Here is a 20,254-nt window from a genome sequence, read left to right as displayed (position 1 = left end):
CTTTTCTTTTTTTTTTTCAAATTTATTTTTCTTTTTTATTTTTCATGTCTTTTGGGGTAAAAAAAAAAAAAAAAAAAACATAAATTATGTGGCGAGTTGATCAAGTTTTTCGTCGACCGAATTTTTTTAATAAGTCTTTCAAATATTTTTTATTGCACTTTATCGTATTTTTTACGTAATTTTTAAATATATACATTTATTTCCTAAAGCTTAAAACTTTTATGTCTGAAGGGAATAGAGTGTCATTTTACCTCTATCTTTATAAGATGAGATGTTTTTCGATAGATCGCCGATTCAAGAAAAAATGAAAAGCCACTAAATACACGATCAAAGTTTAAAAATTGGAATCTCGAAATTTTAGTTGCTGCACATAAATTACAATTGAGGGAATAAAGAAAAATAGGTAGGGGGTGTGTGTGTGTGTGTGTTTTTTTTTTTTTTTAAGGGATTTTGGACCGCTTCAATAGGGGGATTATATTCTCTTGTGAAATTCTAATCTTGTCACTGCATAATTGAGTTATGGTAATCACTAATAACGTGGATTCCACTAAGTGAAATGGAAAGGAAAAAACATTATCTTATCATCAAGAAAAATGAAAGGAGTTGAATAAAGAAAAAGAAAAAAAAAGGGACAATAGGCAATCAGACTTTTTGTTGGCAAAGTGCACAAATAGCCATTTTTAATATTGCTATTTAATTGTCAATTTTTTTTGCTATTTAAGAAATAGCGGAAGTTTTTAAAGCCTATCAAATTTAGCCGGCTTAAAGCCAAACTTTAGACCTTCGGGTATGAAGTTTCAAACTCGTATCTAAAGTTTGATATGAGTTTCATATATGAAGTTTTAGTTTAAGCAGTTCAAACTTTAGACCCGAAGGCCTAAAGAAAGAAGAGGAGGAGTTTTAAGAGTGTCACTTAAAAAATAGTCAAAATTTACGGCGTTTATAAATTTTAGCAATCTCACAATTAAATAAAGATATATAAATTTGATTTTGTGAAGTGACTCAAGTATTGGATTTAAAGTTTGGTTTAGTAGTTCAAATTTTAAACCCAAAGGTCTGAAGAATGAGAAAGAGGAGGAACGGTCTAAGATTGTGGAGGAACGGTTTAAGATTGTTGACTCTAACTATCCAATTTAAATAATTTTTAAGACTTGCTAAACTAAAACATAGCTAAAGGTAATCTAGTGTTATTTCTACTTCTTTTTCCACACACACATATATATACTTGGAAGTATTGGTGTACAAACCAAATCGAAAAATCATATTAAATCCAAAGATCAAACCAAACCAACAAAACAGACCAACTAGGATTGGTTTGATATTAATTAAGAAAAAAATCGAACCAAACCGACATACAAATATATAAATTTTATATAATTTTTTTATTTATTTTACATAAGATTTTCTTTAGAAACATATGTCAAGAAATATTTGTGATTCTCTCAACATTGGATGTTTAATACAACTGTATGGTGCATCCATTTTTATGTACTTTAAATAATGCTTAATTTATTATCAAGTGTTATTGAAATGAGTCAATTTATTTGTTCTTTCATCTTCATATTTCAAGGTATATTTAATTTATATTTTCTTCGAATTTGATATATTGTATTATCGGTTATTTTTTAAAATTAAACAAAGTGTATAAGTTTTTAGGTTTCATGTTGACTTTTGTGTTTAATGATTAAAATTTGTTAAGTTTAAACGCATACATCATTGAAAAATTATTGTTAGTACAAAATAACTATGATGTGTTTATAGTACATATGTTTGTCAATTACTACTAAACATATATTAATTTATTAACACTTATCTATAACTTGAAAAAATAAGATTGAAATAGTAGTCATGAGACAAAAAAAATAAAAAAAATCACAAAATAACTAATAAAACTGAACCGACCCAAACCGATATAGTTGATTCGATAAAAATCGAATCAAACCGCCCCATGTAAACCCATAGTTAGAAGTTCATTAAGGGCGGATTGTCTACATTTTTTTGCGCGGATTGCCCTTCTTTTGGGGTGGTCTTTAGATTTTGCCCCTCATGTTTGTGGTCTTTAAGTTTTGCCCTTCGCGTAGAAACCCTGAGGTTTTGGGTTCGAACCCCCGCTCAGGCATAAAAATAAAAAAATAATTTCGCAAGGCAAGACTTGGGAAAGTTATTCCGGAGCCGGCATACGCACGCTTAAGGCATGACTAAAGTTATGCCGGATCCGGCAGAACATTTTGCATAGTTTAGTTGTGCCTTATGGGGCAGAATTTTAGTTAAGCCATAACTAAAAGTATGCCCCGGAAAGCGGAATCTTTCCTTAAGGCATAGACTTTGCCTTAAGGAAAAGTTTCGCCTTATGACTTTTCCTTAAGGCATAGTTTAGTTATGCCTTATGGGACAGAATCTTAGTTAAGGCATAACTAAAACTATGCCTCATAAGGCGGAACTTTTTCTTAAGGCATAACTAAAAGTTTGTTTTGCAAAGTAAATAAAATAAAATATATGCCTCAAGGCAAAGTCTTACCCCGTCCGGCTGACTTTAGTTTTGCCTTAAGCGCGTGTATGCCGACTCCGGCATAACTTTTCCCAAGCCTTGCCTTGCGAAATTATTTTTTAATTTTATGCCGAAGCGGGGGTTCGAACCCAGAACCTCAAAATTTCTACGTGAAGGGCAAAAATTAAAGACCATCAATTTGAGGGGCAACATCTATTGTGCCTTAATGGGCCTAATTCTGGCAGACCTTGGGTAACACAAGATGGTTTAGATGGGCGCCAAAAGTAAACCACCTTCGTCAAAAAATTGCGCTCGATATATAAGATTAAAGTTTTTTTTTTTTATGTATATATAATAAATATTTAATCCTCTTGACTTTTCATATATTTACTTTTTTGATATTTTAAATTTCTTATAAAAATTCTAGCTCTTGGAATAAACATGAAAATTAAGATGTTCAACCAATCGAAATTAATGAACTTTAGACTCTTGATGGTTAAAATAAATTACGAGACTTTATCTGTTTAATTAATTTTGAGTTGAATAATGCGTAGGAAAAGCACAGTGCAGACAGTAGTAGACTTTAGAACAGATGATAATATCACAAGATAGTAATAAAACCAACTTTAATCAAGAACGAAAAGAAAAATTAATGTCAATAATCACAACTAGAAAATGGTTCATTTTTTCTTCTTCCCATGGGATCCAATCTGCCTGCATGTGGATAGCATTATGAAAACCTATATTTTAAGAATTTAAGTTATACATATCAATAACATAGAGTTTTTTATATTCATTAGTTTATTTTAACTAGCTATAGCAAATTATTATTCTATTTTTTAAATAACCATATCAAACTTGCAACAAAAATTTATCTGTTATTATAAATCAATTCTACCTGACGAAATAAGAGCACAAAACTTAAACTCATATTATAAGTACAAGCACTGAAGTGTTGACAATAGCAGATGTTCCCAAAGTCGACCCATAGAAAAACTGTCAACGGAATTTATAGAAGAAGCTAAGGTCATAAAATTTTCCCTATAAAAATTACTTTTCAGCGCATAAGTAAATACTATAAAAGAGGAAAAATTTAACGAATCCCTAATTGCTAAGTTTTTGTAGAAGCCCTAAACATTAACCTCTAGGTAATTTCCTTGGAAAAATATCACAAGAGATCTGACTGCAAATTGGACAACGCCATGCGCAATTTTCTTGGGGTTTTCCTATGTTTATTTTTAATTATTTGGTGTCCAAAACTTGACCCCAGGAATTTGGATTTGCGTGGTACATAAAAACCCTACCCTGAGGTATTTTAGCAGTTCGTATCAAAGGAGACTCCATTTTCACATCCCGAACTCGAGACCTTCAGGATGTGGATTCGGCAGAATCCAATAGTGACCCAGATCTCGTGTTAGGAAAATTTACTAAATAAGTAAAAAAAAAAAAAAAAAAAGAGAGAGAGAGAACTCAATTACTAATAGTTGAAGTCGTCAAATCTTGGATCTGCCTATGAAGTCTTCGGGTTAAAGGCCTCCATTCCTGTGGTTTTCTAGTTGAATTGTTGGGAATACTCCAAAAACCTGGACACCGACTCAAAGCAAGAATAGATAACTGAAACAGAATCCCCCTCCAAAGTTTCCAAGCCCTAAAAGGGTACCAAGAGGAAAGAATTGAGATGAATATATGCAGCATATGTAGAGAACTATCTACCTATGTATTGCTATTAGAGCATATAGGAAAATCCATAGACAGACAAATATGCGGTAATTCGGTGCACGTGATCGGAGAGAGCTTATTCTTGATATATAGGCCACACAAAGATAACTGTTGCTCCATGACTCCTCTACAGACGTATATGTTATAAATAAATTTGTAATATCTAAGGTCTAGAGTGAGAGAGAGATAAGTAGGCGACAGAGAGGGTGAACACACATAGCTTCAAGCATGAAATTAGCATATACATATCATGTAAGAAAACACCATGTGTGCTCACTCTCTTCTGTCACCTCACTTAAATACCCCCTTTAATTGTTTGAATCTTCAATTTGCAAGAATAAGGACACAGGAACATAAGAGACTAGCTATTTGCTATCTAATGTTCCATGAGAAAGGGACAAAGACTTTGATTTATGATTTTATGTATGAGGAAATACAGTGTGTAGTCTTGTGGACATTATATAGGATGAGAGTAACTAGAAAGTTCCATCATGTAAGGAATAATTGTGTCTCTCTTTACGGGTATTTCCTTAATAATTTATGTATAGCAGATAGGAATTTAATTATATGCTCACATTTAACGGGAGAATCCAATTCAAAAGACTAATTTAATTATAAGTGGAAGAACATAGTCAATCTATAAACTCATTATCAGCACTCTTCACACTTCACAATGATGAATGAGGGACTCAATAGGTACACAATTAATGATTGGTCTCGCCTGATCGACGACCAATCATCTCATGGTCACGGCTGACACCACTTTCTCGATTCAAGCCACCACTTCTAACGTCCCATTGGTCTAGACACTACTATATATATATATATATATATATATTTTAAAAATGTCTGGTGGCTATCTCCACTGAGAATCGGTGGGAAAAACTTAAATAGAATAGTATTTTCACACCGAAAAATATGAAGTTTCCTAGCTTTTAAGTGGAAATCTGTTTCCCACCATGCGTTTTCCCAATAAATTGGTTAGTGAGAATGAGGTGTGAACATCATGTTTTGTAGTATAAATTTCTCACCGAATGTCGGTGGAAAAAAATATCTTTTTCTAATAGTGAGAATTTGTTGAGATTGTAATCATTTTTTTAACGGAAAAGGGCTAAATATACCCCTCGTTATACTTTGGGTCCAAATATATCCCTGCTATTATACTATTGGCTTAAATATACCCTTCTTCTGTTAAAATTATCCATCTTGAATATTCTATCCTATGTGACAATGACATTTGATGAGGTGGATGCCACGTGGCATTGCCATCTCATCAACCCTAACCCATTTTTCTCCTCCTCTCTTCCACCACTAAAATTTCCACCCCTTCCACCACCATTGCCGCCATCGCAGTTGATGAATCCTAACACTCCAAACTGAAACTTTCCCTTTTAATTCTAGATTCATTTCCCTGTGAAGATCTGGAGGGTCCGGACATGTTGCGTCCTCACTTGGCTCACTCCTTCTCTTTCTTGTTCCTCTTCATTTTGGTAACACATATTCTTGTAATCTTGAATTTCTCAGAATTTCACTTTTCTTTTCATGCTCTAAGACCTGATTAACATAATTTTTTGTTTTAATGGGTTTACATCAAACCTCATTCTATCTTGCTCACGATACTGATTTCTTTTGGCCTCCAAATGTTCATTCTTGATTCTAATCAGCGAATTGAATGTTTGTATGACATGTTTCCTTGATTATTTGATTATGGGGCTTTTATTTTAAAGTTATTAACACTCTCAAGAATGTTTGTGTTGGAACTTGGATAACAGTGAACGGTTTTGTATGCTCCTGTTTTACATGATCTTATTATCAGTAAAATTTCTGAGTGAATGAATACCCAATGGTTCTAGAAGCACCTCCACTTGTTGCCAAAAAGGTTATGATAGGAAAGTTCATTTGATGACAACAACAACAGACTCCCTTTCAGATAGGTAAAAAAATGATGGGATATAACTATATACTCCGTTCTCTTTCTTCCATGGAAAACAAATGGAAATATCACTACATATCTGAAGTATCTATAAGATTGATGTATAGAGAGAGAATTGGAAGGGCAATTTTTTCTAGAGCGGTAATTATATGGCGGTATGGTGGCAATGGTGGTGGAGGGGGTGGAAATTTTAGTGGTGGAAGAGGAGAGGAGTAAAATGGGTTAGGGGTGATGAGGTGGCAATGCGCACGTAAAGCATCACCTCATCAAATTGACCGCCACGTTGAGGTGGACAACTTTAATGGATGAAGGGTATATTTGGTACATATATATATAATGGTAGGGATATATTCTCTCTCTCTATCTCTCTCTCTCTCTATCTCTCTCTCTCTCTCTCTCTCTCTCTCTCTCTCTCTCTCTCTCTCTCTCTCTATATCTCTCTCTTTTAGTTTTTTCAAAAACTCTTGTTGGTATGATTGGCATCTGACTTCATGGGTCCATGCCACCGCTCCAAGTCGTGGTTTTTAGTACTGCATTACTCGACTTGCTTTGATATCAATTGTTATAGATTGATAAGAAAATCAACCTATAAGACCAGGTTATTATTAAGTGAGAAAGCCCATTCAACTTGTAAGACCATTTATTTCTTAATAATCCCTTTATCAAAAACAAAAACCCTTGGCTGACTTACAAGACACCTCCATAAATTCAAGTTACTCTTACCAATACTTCTTTAATGTTAAATATTTCTAATAGTCCCCTCAGGGATTGAGGTAGAATTCTATGTACGGATTTGATAGTTTAGTAATTTTGGCTTATTATATTTATATTAAAGATTTATATAATAAGTATTTAAAATTTATCTAGGACTCTGTATATTTTAACATTAAATATACATATTATATGCTTAAAATTTTGGATTAGCTTCAGATCACTCTGTCACCCTTTTGGCCGTTTTTCTCCTCTTGCTCTAGTGCATGGTCATCAATGAATCTTGATTGGCCTAATAATAGCATTTAACGACTATTTGTTGTTGTAGGTTATTTTAAGCTGTAAAAAGATGTACACTATCGGTGTACAAAAATTAAAGTGAAAAGTCAAGATAAAAATTGTTTATGATGCTTTTAACCAATCAAAGACGAACACGCTTTCATCTTCATTGGCTAATAATACTAGCATTTAACGGCTATTTGTTGTTGTAGGTTATTTTAAACTGTAAAAAGATGTACACTATCGGTGTACAAAAATTAAAGTGAAAAGTCAAGATAAAAATTGTTTTATGATGCTTTTACCGATCAAAGACGAACACACTTTCATCTTCATTGGCCTAATAATACTAGCATTTAACGGCTATTTGTTGTTGTAGGTTATTTTAATCTATGAAAAGATGTACACTATCGGTATACAAAAATTAAAGTCAAAAGTCAAGATAAAAATTGTTTTATGATGCTTTTACCGATCAAAGACGAACACACTTTCATCTTTATTGGCCTAATAATACTAGCATTTAACGGCTATTTGTTGTTGTAGGTTATTTTAATCTGTAAAAAGATGTACACTATCGGTGTACAAAAATTAAATTCAAAAGTCAAGATAAAAATTGTTTTATGATGCTTTTACCGATCAAAGACGAACACACTTTCATCTTCATTGGCCTAATAATACTAGCATTTAACGGCTATTTGTTGTTGTAGGTTATTTTAATCTGTAAAAAGATGTACACTATCGGTGTACAAAAATTAAAGTCAAAAGTCAAGATAAAAATTGTTTTATGATGCTTTTACCGATCAAAGACGAACACACTTTCATCTTCATTGGCCTAATATTACTAGCATTTAACGGCTATTTGTTGTTGTAGGTTATTTTAATGTGTAAAAAGATGTACACTATCGGTGTACAAAAATTAAAGTCAAAAGTCAAGATAAAAATTGTTTTATGATACTTTTAACCAATCAAAGACGAACACGCTTTCATATATACGTGAAGCCACGAGAAAAATATGCCACGTCGCAAAAGCAGCTTAAAGTATATATGCTTTATATTAATTAATAATATAATCACAATAATGCAGGAAAAAAAAAAGGCACCTTTGACAAATCTGAAAAATGATGTGTCCAATTAATGCGCAGTCTGCCAGAATTTTAACAGATGATTCGTTGGCTTTATTTTTTCTTAATTAATTAATATAAACAAATTCCATTTTGTTGGGGCTTAGATTTGGTGCTTGATTATAGTGTAAACTAGTAGTAATAATAAAAAATTACTTTGAGAAAAGATTATAATTATCATTTATGTGCACAAGCATTTATCCCATATCACGTCATCATAAACTTCATCATGTTAAATCATAAACTTGATCATGACGAAAGAATATAAAGAGCATGTTCTTTATGCTAGTTTTGCTTTTCTATTTATGAAAGTAATTTATTCATTGTGTCTCACCCTTGGTAGAATAAGTTTCTAGCAACTAAAACATAATGTTTTTTTCGTCGGAGGGGAATTAATAAGAATATGTTGCTCCTATCCTACTAGATAAACATGAGCGGAGCTATGTTGTTTAAAGGGAGTCAATTAACACTCATTCGCCAAAAAGTTATATTTTATAGATAAGTACTATATTGAATCTCCATGACACTGTGTATATATACTTCTTTATATTTTAATTATTCTTTTAATGATTATGGTTCTGCCACAACACTACTAATCTTAAAAAGTAGCAATACATAGCTGTTCTGGTTGATTATGTAATGGAATAGTTGGGTTTACAATCAATTTTCATAAAGATTTAGTTGATCTCTATAGTGTCAAATAATGGGACGGTTCGGTAAGTTATTTTAAAAAAATTATACCATCTCAATTTTTCGGTTATTTTATTTTGTATAACCAAAATTAGACTTTTCGAGACCGTCCCATCATCTCAAATTTCGGTTAATTTTCAGTTATTTTAGTTTTAAAGTGTCACCTAAAAATACACCACCATTAAAATGTAATGACACGTATCTCTCCACAAACCTATTTGTATACACCACCAAATAAGGCTATTTATTTCTTATGAAATATTTAATGTTCTATTAAAAAAATTACACAATGTAATTAAAATGAAATGTGTTATATTTCATTTAAATCAAGACAACAATGTTGAATTGAACCAAAACAAACATTTTCTAGCTTTTACATGAGAGAGGAGATCAAGAAGTTATTAATGCCTACTTAAATATTTTTATAATGGGTTTGAAACTAAATCCAATCAACTAAAGGCCCAAAATTTAGTGGCCAAATTTTTTTATTTAAATGGACTTATAAAATATATTTTATATATTCAAAACATATTTGTAATATATAAAATATATTTCCATGAGCTATTCGGTTCGGTTCGGGAGAGTTTTTTGTATAAATTAAAAAGACCACCCTAATTATTTGGAACGGTTATAAGTTTAAGTTTCAACGGTTTTATTGTTTTATGATTGTGTGTGTAATTTTTTGATGTATACCCTATTCATATTTCAAATTGTTTATTGGCCTTGAATTGTTTTCTTAAAAATAACTTTTTATTTCATTTAAAGTTCATTTTTCTAGCTTTTTGAGATGTGAAGTTATTTGTAATATTTTTATAATGGGTTTCTTCTAACAACTTTGTTTCTTGAAGATGTGAACTTTTTATTTCATTTAATGTTCATTTTTCAACTTTGTTTTTTGTGTGTGTGTGTGTTTGAGTCCGTATTCATATTTTATTGTTTGACGTACTAAATATATAGAGAACAAATTTAAAATATACACACACATATATATATATATATATATATATATATATATATATATATATATATATATATATATATATATATATTAAGAAGTTCTATCTCAATATGTGACATTTTTTCGTTTTATCGAAAATTAATTTGACTAATTTTCGACGTAAATTGGATGATATCAACTTAATATTTTAAAATTTAAAGTTAGATGATGAAACTAAAAAATACTATTTAAAATGTTGAAAAAATACATTTTAAAATATTGATCAAAGTTCACATAGTTTGAATTTCGCGAAATGGAATATATTACTACATGATTTGAGGAGGAGGGTGTAATATTCTAATAATAGAAAATGATTCTAGAAGTTGATAACTTGATATTAATACAAGATTTTGATTACTTCATTTTGCTTGATATAAACATTTTGCTTGATATAATGCTAGGAGCCGTTTGGACATGAGATGAAATCATGATTTGAAATCATGTTTAGACATGCAATTTGAATTTTTTAAGTTGTATTTTTTTTATAGACATAAAACCTCCCAAGTTGTGAAAACCATCAAAACTTTCCCAATTCTTATACAATCTTACCAAATGAACAAGTAATAGTCCATAACAAAATTAATATGCTAATAGAAGGAATTTCTAAAAAACAACATCAAACTTAGTTCAATAAAATGGAAAATTGAACATGAGTTGTAGTGTAACTACTCTGTAATATAATCCTCCACATAGTTGGTAAGAGTAAATTTGTTATAAATATACTACCAATTTGTAGACCTTTTAATATCTGATATAAATGGTTAGTAAACTGGTAAATATATCTACCAAATTATGGATTGATTTTTACAAAATATAAACTTATGGATCAACTTTTACATTTAAAAAATTTGAAATCATGATTTGGAATCCCAAATCTTGCCTTTTGGGTGATTTGGGATTTCATCTCATGAGATGAAATCGCATGTCCAAACGCTGATTTCATCTCATGTCCAAACGCCTACCTAGAAAACTTGAAAATTAATGAAAAGAAATGTAAAATTTAAATTCTTCAATGCTCTTGCTGTTGAAGATATTTTATTTTTTAACCTTAAAAATATTCAATATTCTTAAAGACAATTAACCACAACTATTTAGAACCTACTGTTATAATAGAAAATGGGGTCTCACAGATTGAGGGGCCTAAAGCTTCCACTTCAGTCGCTTGGTCCTTCGGCTGGCCTTGGGTGAATCATATGTTACCATGCAGATCAGCCCCTATTGTTATTAGAGGCAAATTCAAAATTTGAAGTTTAAGGGATTTTATAGCGGCATCAAGTTCACAATGGATTTTTTTATACGATATGGAAATGGCCTGAAATGAAGTTGCTTGAGAAGGTTGTACAGGAGGCTGTGAAGGCTTGTACTGTTAAGGGCTCATTTGGTTGGAAACAACTTATCCTAGGATAAGTTATCCCCGGATTAGTTATTCCACCCTCAAGGTGGGATAAAAAAACACTCTAATCCGGACCTTTAGTTATCCTTATAGGGATTATTTTATACCATCTTTTGGATAAAATAATCCCAATTTTTATAAATTAGTCCGATTATAATTTTTCTCCATCCAGCAACCAAACGAGCCCATTAGAGTTAGTTGTTAATTCCAGAAACTTACAAATAGGTCCCTATAGTTTAAAATACTAGTTTGGTTATTTACATATTTTCTCCAATTGTAATTTCTTATTTTCAGTTCAGTCTTCTCCTTGAGAGAGGCTATTTGTAGTCACTATCAGCTCATTTGGAGCTTATCAATGAAAAACTATTTTTAGCTCTCTTAGTATAATTTAGCTTAGTTTTAGCTAGCTTCTTCCTTTTAAATTCAGTATTTGTATCATTTTTTTAGACATATACATTGATTTGTTAAAAAATTTGTGCAGAAGTTAATGGATTCTCATGAACTCCCAAATCATACTCTCGATCGATCTGCCACTGGTTATTATGCTTATGTTGTTTTAGTAGCATAGTAAATATATTTTACAAGAATTTTTTATTTTTCAAAAAAAATAAAAGTTATTTCTACATTAATTTGCACAATATAATTTTTGAACGAAGGAAGTTCGATTACAGCATCATTAATTCATTACATGCATGTAACTCTGCCACTAGTTATTTCCATCTTTTTTCAAATCGTAATTCGTTTGGAACTTTCAATATCCAATTGTCATCTTTTAAAGGTAAAATAATCATTTACGAATGATATGTCAGGTATATGGCACCATTGAATCTTTCTTTTGACTCAAGAATATATGCTCTGGCATTTGAAATAGGATGCTAAGAATTGAGACGGAAAAATAAATTGCCTAGATCATTACTTAATATTCCATGTTACGAGAGGCGGAATCAAGATTTTTAATTTATGGATTCTGAATCATATTCTTTTTGTTTAGAGGCTTTTGAATTTATTAATTATACATATAAATAAATCTTTTAACACAAATACAAAATTCGAGTCAAAGCTATCGAGTTTTATTGAGCTAAAGGGTTGACTCCGCTACGCCCTTAAGTTTTTTTTTGTTTTTATTTTTTTATATATGGTTTTTCACTCGGTGTTCGATATCCGCTTTGGGGCTGACTAATTCAAATTCGTGCCCGAAAATCCCACTTTGGGAGGGTAAAACGCTCCCTTAAGTTGCATATACAGAGCGTAACACATACTCCTATATGTGTTTTAGTGGATTATTAGTTTATGCCACGCCTTAAAGTTGTTGAATTCTTGAAGTGCTCAAATATTATTGAATCGTGGGTAGTCTGATATGGAGTCTTACATGTAAAAAATATCATGTGAACCTTTACAAAAGGAAAAAAGAAAATCAATGATCAGAGACGAATTGGAAAATATATACAGTACTAAAGAAGAAGAAGAAAAAAAAAAGTATTGACGGGGAGGTATTTCTCTTAGATTTATAGAATTGGGATGTATTCGTATATATGAGCCTGTGTACGCATACCTTATATGTGTGTATCATGTATTATAACTTTCTTTTCACCAGAGTACCTAAAAATCTCATCTATTGCGTCATTTATGCGGTGCACACTCGATTATTTGATAGTTTTTACTCCCTGAATATTGACGTGACAAAGAGCGTGAATATAGGTGAAGCATGGGGATGAGGAATAATCGACAAAATCAAATCAACTCCTGGTACAGTATTTTTCCAATCATCATTCTAAAACCGACCGCATAAAATTCAAATTCTAATCCAATAGTGAAAAGCTGATAGGAATATTTTCGTCAATCTTCAACCAATACATTTCAGGCGATCAAACTATCAAATACTAGAGTCTTTCTGCATGTTATCCCAATTATGAGATCATTACTAATAAGATGTATGAAATAAAAAGTCAAAAAAGAGGATAACACAAAGGCAGCATTTCAAAAGATTGGAACAACATTTTATCCGTCAGAAGTCCTCTCCAAGAACAGGTAAAAATGTTGATAAATTCATCTCATCATCACTCACACTTTAAGGGATTAATTTTTCCTTCAATTTCAGTAACATTAACACATGAAAAGAGAAAATGAACTATCCAACTGATGCTTACTGCACTCAATTAATGTTGTAAAGGAGAAGAAACCACAGACCTGAGTTGACAGTAGTATCCATCGTGTGTGGACGGGATCTTTTAGTATTAAAGATGCACGAGGGCAAAGTTTAGCTACCGATACTTGGCATGCTGCTCATTCCGAATTCCCTAAGCTTATTAAGCTCAGGAACTATTACTGAACTAAGATCCGGTCGATCTTTCTTCCTTAGCTCAGCACACTTGAGTGACAATTTTGCAATCGTAAGAGCCTCTTCCACTGGCCAATTTGGTACTGTCGGATCTAATAATTCTGCAAATTTACCTTTCTCGATGGCCCTCTCAACATGATGAGTTAAACCCATTGGTGGCCTTGCAGTGATAATTTGGAGCAACATCACGCCAAGCGAATATATATCTGATTTAGTCCCTAACTTTCCTGTTTGTTGATATTCAGGATCTATGTAGCAAAAAGTCCCAGCAGCTGAAGTCATGTGATATTGTGTCACACTATCGGCTACAGATGATGGCACTAACCTTGCCAAACCAACATCACTGATTTTGCATACATAATTTTTGTCTAACAGAATATTTCCTGGCTTTAGATCCCGGTGAACAAGAGGTTCTGGTTTTGCTTGGTGAAGGAATAGAACCCCTGTTGCAATCTCAGCAGCAATTTTGAAGCGAATTTCCCATGGAATTGAAGGGGTATTACCTTTCCGAAAAAGACGATCTTCCAAGCTGCCATTATTCATAAGCTCATAAACTAAACACCCATACTCAGGACATGCACCTAATAGTAGCACCAGATTCGGATGTCTAATGAGACTGAGGACCTCAACCTGTAAATGGAAAAGAATTTTTCATGTGCATCAGCAGGTTTGTCAGATACCCGAGCTTTTAGCCAAAATTGTCCCTTATCTACGGGAGTAGGTCTATTTTTGTCCTTTAAATATAACCCTGAGCATTTTTGTCCTTTAAGTTTACGGAGTTACCTAGTACCCGTTGCTAGTGGGTGGCTACTAGCGGGTATCCCGTGGAATTAGTCGAGTTGCGCACAAGCTGGCCCAAACACCGGTTATCAAAAAAAGTTTACTGAAGTGGAGCACCTTACGTCCAACTAACAGAATGGACTTAAAACCGAATGATGACTACCAAAAACACTATTAAAAACACGACAAAAACTGACCGACTTTCGGACCGACCGAAAAACTGACATAAAGGTGCTCCACTTTAGCAAACTTAAGGGACTAAAGATGCTCAGGGACTTAGGGTTATATTTAAATGACAAAAATAGACCCACTCCCATAGAGAAGGGACAATTTTGGCTAAAGACTCAAATACCTTATACTAACATCAATAAACAATTTAACCAAGAAAGAGGACTTCTATATATATTAGCATAGATGAGAGAGTGCAAGCTACAGCATCTTTTATAGTTCTAGGTATAGCAAGTGAAAAGCTATTCCATCTACATTACTAAACCATCATTTAAATATTTTCAAACAAAAGTTTCATTGTACATCTCTAAGAACAGGCTCATAAATGTACTGGTAAAAATCTCTTCACAAAGCTTATGCACATAATCGAGAAGCTTTTAGATGAAGCATGCATATTGAAAATAAGAAATAACTACCATGTGATGCATTAGTCAAAAACATTCCTGTTATATATCAATCAAAAGCAATCATGTCATGCATAAAAATGTATCAGTATACATGCATTTGTCTACTTTCTACAATTTTTATCATGATTCCTCAAATGCATCGCGACTAATTAACTCTAGAAGTGACTCAATGAATGCACAGAATTCTATGGATAATGAGGTTGCTCAGCCCAAATAATGCACGATGCTTAATACGTATTATAAAAGCAGAGGGTATCATTGAATTAGAGATATAAAGAGGTACCTCTTGTTGGAACTGTTTCTTCCCTTGTGCAGCATCAGGACTCAGAACTTTAATGGCAACAGGCGTGTGATCTAGTTTTCCCTTAAAAACAGGTCCATATCCACCTTCTCCAATTTTTTGTGAACTTGAGAATTTGTTGGTGGCTGCCTCAATCTCTTCTATTGTATACTTCCTATAACGTAGATCATTCTGAGGTCGAACATTCATTGTTCGTTTCTTTTTTTCTGCCTCTCGCTTAATTTTTAACTCCGAATACTTCCTTCTTTGTGCTTCTATCTCAGCCATCTTTTGTGCTTTCTTAGCAGCTTCAATAGCAGCTCTGCATTTAGCCTTTTCGGTCTCAGCAATTGCGAGAGCCGCCTCTTCAGCAAGACGGGCTTGTTCGCACTTGCGAGCTTCTTCCATTTTCCATTTATTAAGCTCTTCAGCCTGAAACTTAGTAGACATATCACACATGAAAAACTTATTGCAAGATAAGTAGAGGGAGAAAGCCTTGGTCATTAAGTTTGATGTCATAAATTTGTAACTCGTGTTCCAAGAGCCATGTATGGGATCAGAGACATACTAACAATTTGTTCAAAAACGTACGCACAGTGGTGATGCGATGTTATTTCTTAGTACTACCTTATAACAATTATTTCTGACCTTACATATTTCCTTGGAAGAATAACTTCCCATAAAAATGCTGAATGCACCTATGTAGTTTTGGGCGTTGGTAGCCGCTTGATTCTACTCATACTAGTAGATTTGTAGAAACATGAGATCCCTTATAATTTTTATTCGATAACCGTGGTGTCCGGCCCAGCTTGAGCGCACCTCGACTAATTATACGGGATATCTGCTACCTCCACAACAACATGTACCAGGTAATTCTATCAATCAAGACTTTGAGATGAAGAGAAATCACCTAGTGTTCTTGTCTCCACTGGGATTTGAACCCGAGACCTCAAGGTTCTCCTCCACTTCATTGACCACTAGGCCACACCTTTGAGTGCATAATTTCGTTTAAATCATTGAACCGGTAAACTAGGTTTCTTGAAACTATGATCTACGTGATACAATGCAAGTAATATGTTTAATGCTTTTTGCAGATAGTTGGGCCCATGAATTTCTTCTTTCTTGCTATTTTAGATGTCTTCATCTTTGTGGTCTAGGCAGTTAGAGAATGTGATATTACCGCTTGGTTGGCCGTGATAGCTTCTTTGCAAGCTTGATTGTACATATCCAAAGTTTGCCTTAGCTCAAGTTTTAGTCTTTTCATCTCGGCGTCCAACTGCATTATCACATATGATGAGACAGAGGCTATTACTAAGCAAAATTTGATACTTTTCACATAATGGAAATGCTCATAACGTCTATTAAGCAACAAATTTGAGTTGCGATGTATTTTGCTTGTTTGGTCAAGTTTCTAAAACATATTTATTTCGAAAGTGCTTTTTAAAAAAGTACCTTTGGAGAGTAGCAGTTTGTGTTTGACTAATTAATTTGAAAACACTTTTGCCAATATTAGAGCAGTACTTTATGCTTGGCTAATATTTCAAAAGTGCTTCTGAGGAAAAGCTATTTATTTTAGCATCTAAAAAAACACTTATTTTTTTCTCTAAAAGTTTGTCCGAACACCTCAACTTTCTAAAATAAGCACTTTTAGCTTCCCAAGAGCTTGGCCAAACAGGCTAGTAGTTTCTATGATTGTATTGCACTTACTGAACTTGAGGAGCTTTCATTCGTTGGAGGGTCTTTGACTGCAACCTGTGTGAAGTCAAGATTTTCGGCCGACATATCAACTGATCTGGGGTTAATAGCGAACCGAATACTACCATCAGATTGAGAAGTGTGCCTATATGAATTCGTCTGCCCGAGAGGATGAAGATTATCCGTCGCTACATTAGATGGTCCTTTTTCAGGCCTAGCCTTCTCAGATTCTACAATCTTTTGTTCTGACCTTGCGAATGACAGCCTATTTTGTACCATTGATTCATTAAAGTTAGCTAGCACAAAACGAATTAACACTTTTGCTTAGAGCATCAGGAAGTCTAATTCAATTAATCAAAGATGATAGTCAAAGAAAAAAGTGTTCAACTCCCAACATAGTAGTTAGTAGTACATAAAATGAGAAGGACATAATAATATTCAGAAATAAACAAAAAATCTTTTGAGTTAATGCTAGTATTTCCCATACATTAATTCTTAAAATCTTATATAACTACTTATCCTTTTGTCTACTATCATAGAAAACTAAAAATTGAAAACTGCCCCAAATTACTAAACTAAGTTTAATTGCTCTGCATTTGCAAAACGATGCGTGTTGTAAAAGACAGGACACGTTTTCTTTTGATTCTTCGGGTCCAATTCAAAAATATCAAGTGACACCTATAGTTTGAGAAAGTTGTGATAACTCCCTCAAAGATAAGGACAACAAAATGAGAATAATGTTGGCCAGTTTTTATATCACCCTCGCTTATTTTATACCTGAATGAATTTTCTAAATCAGAGTTACTTAAACGAGAAGATGACCATGCTGAGGAGGATGGTTGCCTTGCTGGTGCCGAAGGAGGAGATTTTGCTGCTAGTCGGACAGATTGTTGCTTGCTTTTTGAAACTACGTATACAGTACAAAATTCTGGCGCAGCCTTATTTATCATTGTTGGCACATCATGAGTCCAATATTTTCTGCAAAGAAGGTTATAAGCCAAGTTCTTTCTTTCCTCCATAATGAAGCATAAGCAACAGAGAAATTGAGCGATAATAACCTGCCAAGAGCACTCCTAGATGATGCACCAAGAACGATGTTGGTAACACAGTTACTGTTGATGTAGTCAAGAAGTCCCTTCGACACTTCAGTATTCTCAAGGACAATCTCATTCACCACTATCTGTAATAACATCAAATAACCATTTTAATTGATTAAAGTAAGATTTAGTTAAAGTTGTGGAATGGATAAGCGCGTTTTCGTCTAAACATTTATGATGCTACTCTAGGTAATTTATTAATTAATTTAGTGGCGAAAAACACTCAAGTAGAACAAGAGGTTTTAGAGGGTGGAAAGAACAGAAAACACCTATTTCTTGTGATCTTAAAGACCATACAGAGGACAATGTGGTGTTTAAGCTTTTTAACTACTATGTTACTAGTAATGTAGAGAGGAAATGAAGACTTTTTCCACGTTATCTAAATATGTATAACTTATCAAAAGTATTTCTTATAAAGAGCATGTCATTACAGGGTCAAATCAGAAGGTCAGAAGGTTAAATTAAAGAGCTTCCAAATATGGAACGTATCAGTATTTTTCAGAACAGATTAAAGTAAAGGAAAATAAAGGATTAAACCATCCTTGAAAGGAAAAGACTGCTAACTTATCATGGATTTTCTCAAAAATGACACTTCCCTTACGTTTTCTTGTTTGTTCTACTCAATCAATCCCTATGATAAGATTAATTCACTTACCCTTTTGCGGACAGAATAAGCCCTGAAAGGTGTGAAGACATTTTGAGTAGCTTCATCACTTGATCCTCCATTTGAATCTGAAACAACTTCATCCCCACCAACCGCTACAAAATAACATCAATGTCACAATAAAAAACCAAAAACTTCAATTGTTCCATATATAGAAAAATGGCGATTTCGAGACCAAATGCACTTAGTTTTGTTTAAACATCCCGCACTCAAAATCTACTAGCAGGACTAATGGGGTTTCTCGCCCTATAGGGCCCTAAAAGGGAACCACTCTCTATCAGGAGTTTCTCCATTCCTACGGCTCGAACCTGGAGCCTTTGGTTAACGGTGAATGGATCTTATCCATTATCACGCTCCTTCGTGGTAAACCAAAACGCATACTTAACTAACATCCATTGCTGCAATAAAATTTAATGAAGTTCCCCTTACAAAGACTTCTTCTTAATAGAAAACAGAATTTTAAATTTCTTCCTAAACCAAATTTTTATCCCAATTACATTATCAAACGAATGGCCTTTTTTTTTTTTTTTAATAATCCTGTGTGTCGGGGTCAGCTTACGCAGACCTCGACTAATTCCATGGGCACCTGCTGCCTCCTACTGACACAGATACCAACCAACTCTGTCTACTAAGGCTTCAACATATGGAAAGAAATCACCTACACAATCTGTCTCAATCTATTAAGGCACAGTTGGAATTTTCGAGATTCAAACTTCTAAATTTTGACCATGAATTCGGACATAGAAGCTTTTAATTTTTTGAAATAAAATTTATATATTTGGAAACTACGTAAAAGTAATACTATAAATCACAATACAAGAACAACTTAAAATATTTAAAAGGCATATAAAGAAATTTTGGTCAAAGAAAACTTGGTTGACTCTCTAAATTCCAACTGTGCCGCATAAATTGGGACAGAGAGAATACTTTTTTTTTTCCATCCATTGAGATTTAACATGAAATCTCACAGTACTCGACCTACTTCATTGATCCCTAGGCCAAACCTTTGACGAACATGAATACGAGAATATTGAGAATGTGATGAAAGCAGAGAGAAGGTACCTACGATTTGGTGAGTTCTTGACCCGAACATGAACCAAAACAAGAATTTGATTGCTTGTAAGGAGATTATCAATAGCCCATTTCACGGCAGAATTGCTATTTTTATCTTTATCAACTGCCACAACGATAGGGCGGCTACCTTCATCTGCCAAAGCCATTTGCTGTTCATTTATTAACACAAAGAAAGAAGGCTAGAGCTAGTTAGTCATCTGACACCAGCTCTGCCACTTTCAACCACCATAACGGTGGCTAAAGTTTTTTTTTTTTTTTCACGTGTGGACAAAGGGAAAATTGATGCATGTGCATGGAATACCATTAGTTTTGCAAAAAGTAATTTGTGTTGTTCCCCAAAAAAGATGGATCAATTTGTAAGTT

At 33.2% G+C, this 20,254-nt stretch overlaps 1 protein-coding gene across 2 annotated transcripts; it reads right to left on the bottom strand.

Moving 5' to 3' along the window:
• Nucleotides 1–13,303: 13,303 nt before the first annotated feature.
• LOC132040977 (U-box domain-containing protein 35-like) lies at nucleotides 13,304–20,175 on the bottom strand. Of its 2 annotated transcripts, none has more exons than XM_059431687.1 (8): nucleotides 19,884–20,175; nucleotides 18,809–18,912; nucleotides 18,115–18,236; nucleotides 17,834–18,034; nucleotides 17,069–17,321; nucleotides 16,542–16,637; nucleotides 15,365–15,793; nucleotides 13,304–14,296 (listed from the first exon to the last, which is right to left on the bottom strand). In XM_059431687.1, exons 1-8 carry the CDS (start codon nucleotides 20,035–20,037, stop codon nucleotides 13,586–13,588), a joined length of 2,070 nt encoding a protein of 689 aa, XP_059287670.1. In that variant the 5' UTR covers nucleotides 20,038–20,175; the 3' UTR covers nucleotides 13,304–13,585. The 2 variants fall into 2 exon arrangements, with proteins under 2 accessions (XP_059287670.1, XP_059287671.1); XM_059431688.1 differs by having other exon boundaries at nucleotides 19,880–20,048.
• Between the last annotated feature and the right edge of the window lie 79 nt (nucleotides 20,176–20,254).

The sequence above is a fragment of the Lycium ferocissimum genome, chromosome 12 (assembly GCF_029784015.1).
Source record: "Lycium ferocissimum isolate CSIRO_LF1 chromosome 12, AGI_CSIRO_Lferr_CH_V1, whole genome shotgun sequence".
In the NCBI taxonomy this organism is placed as follows: domain Eukaryota; kingdom Viridiplantae; phylum Streptophyta; class Magnoliopsida; order Solanales; family Solanaceae; genus Lycium; species Lycium ferocissimum.
The sequence above is the reverse complement of the archived record's forward strand: the minus strand, read 5'-3'. Positions and strand labels throughout refer to the sequence as shown.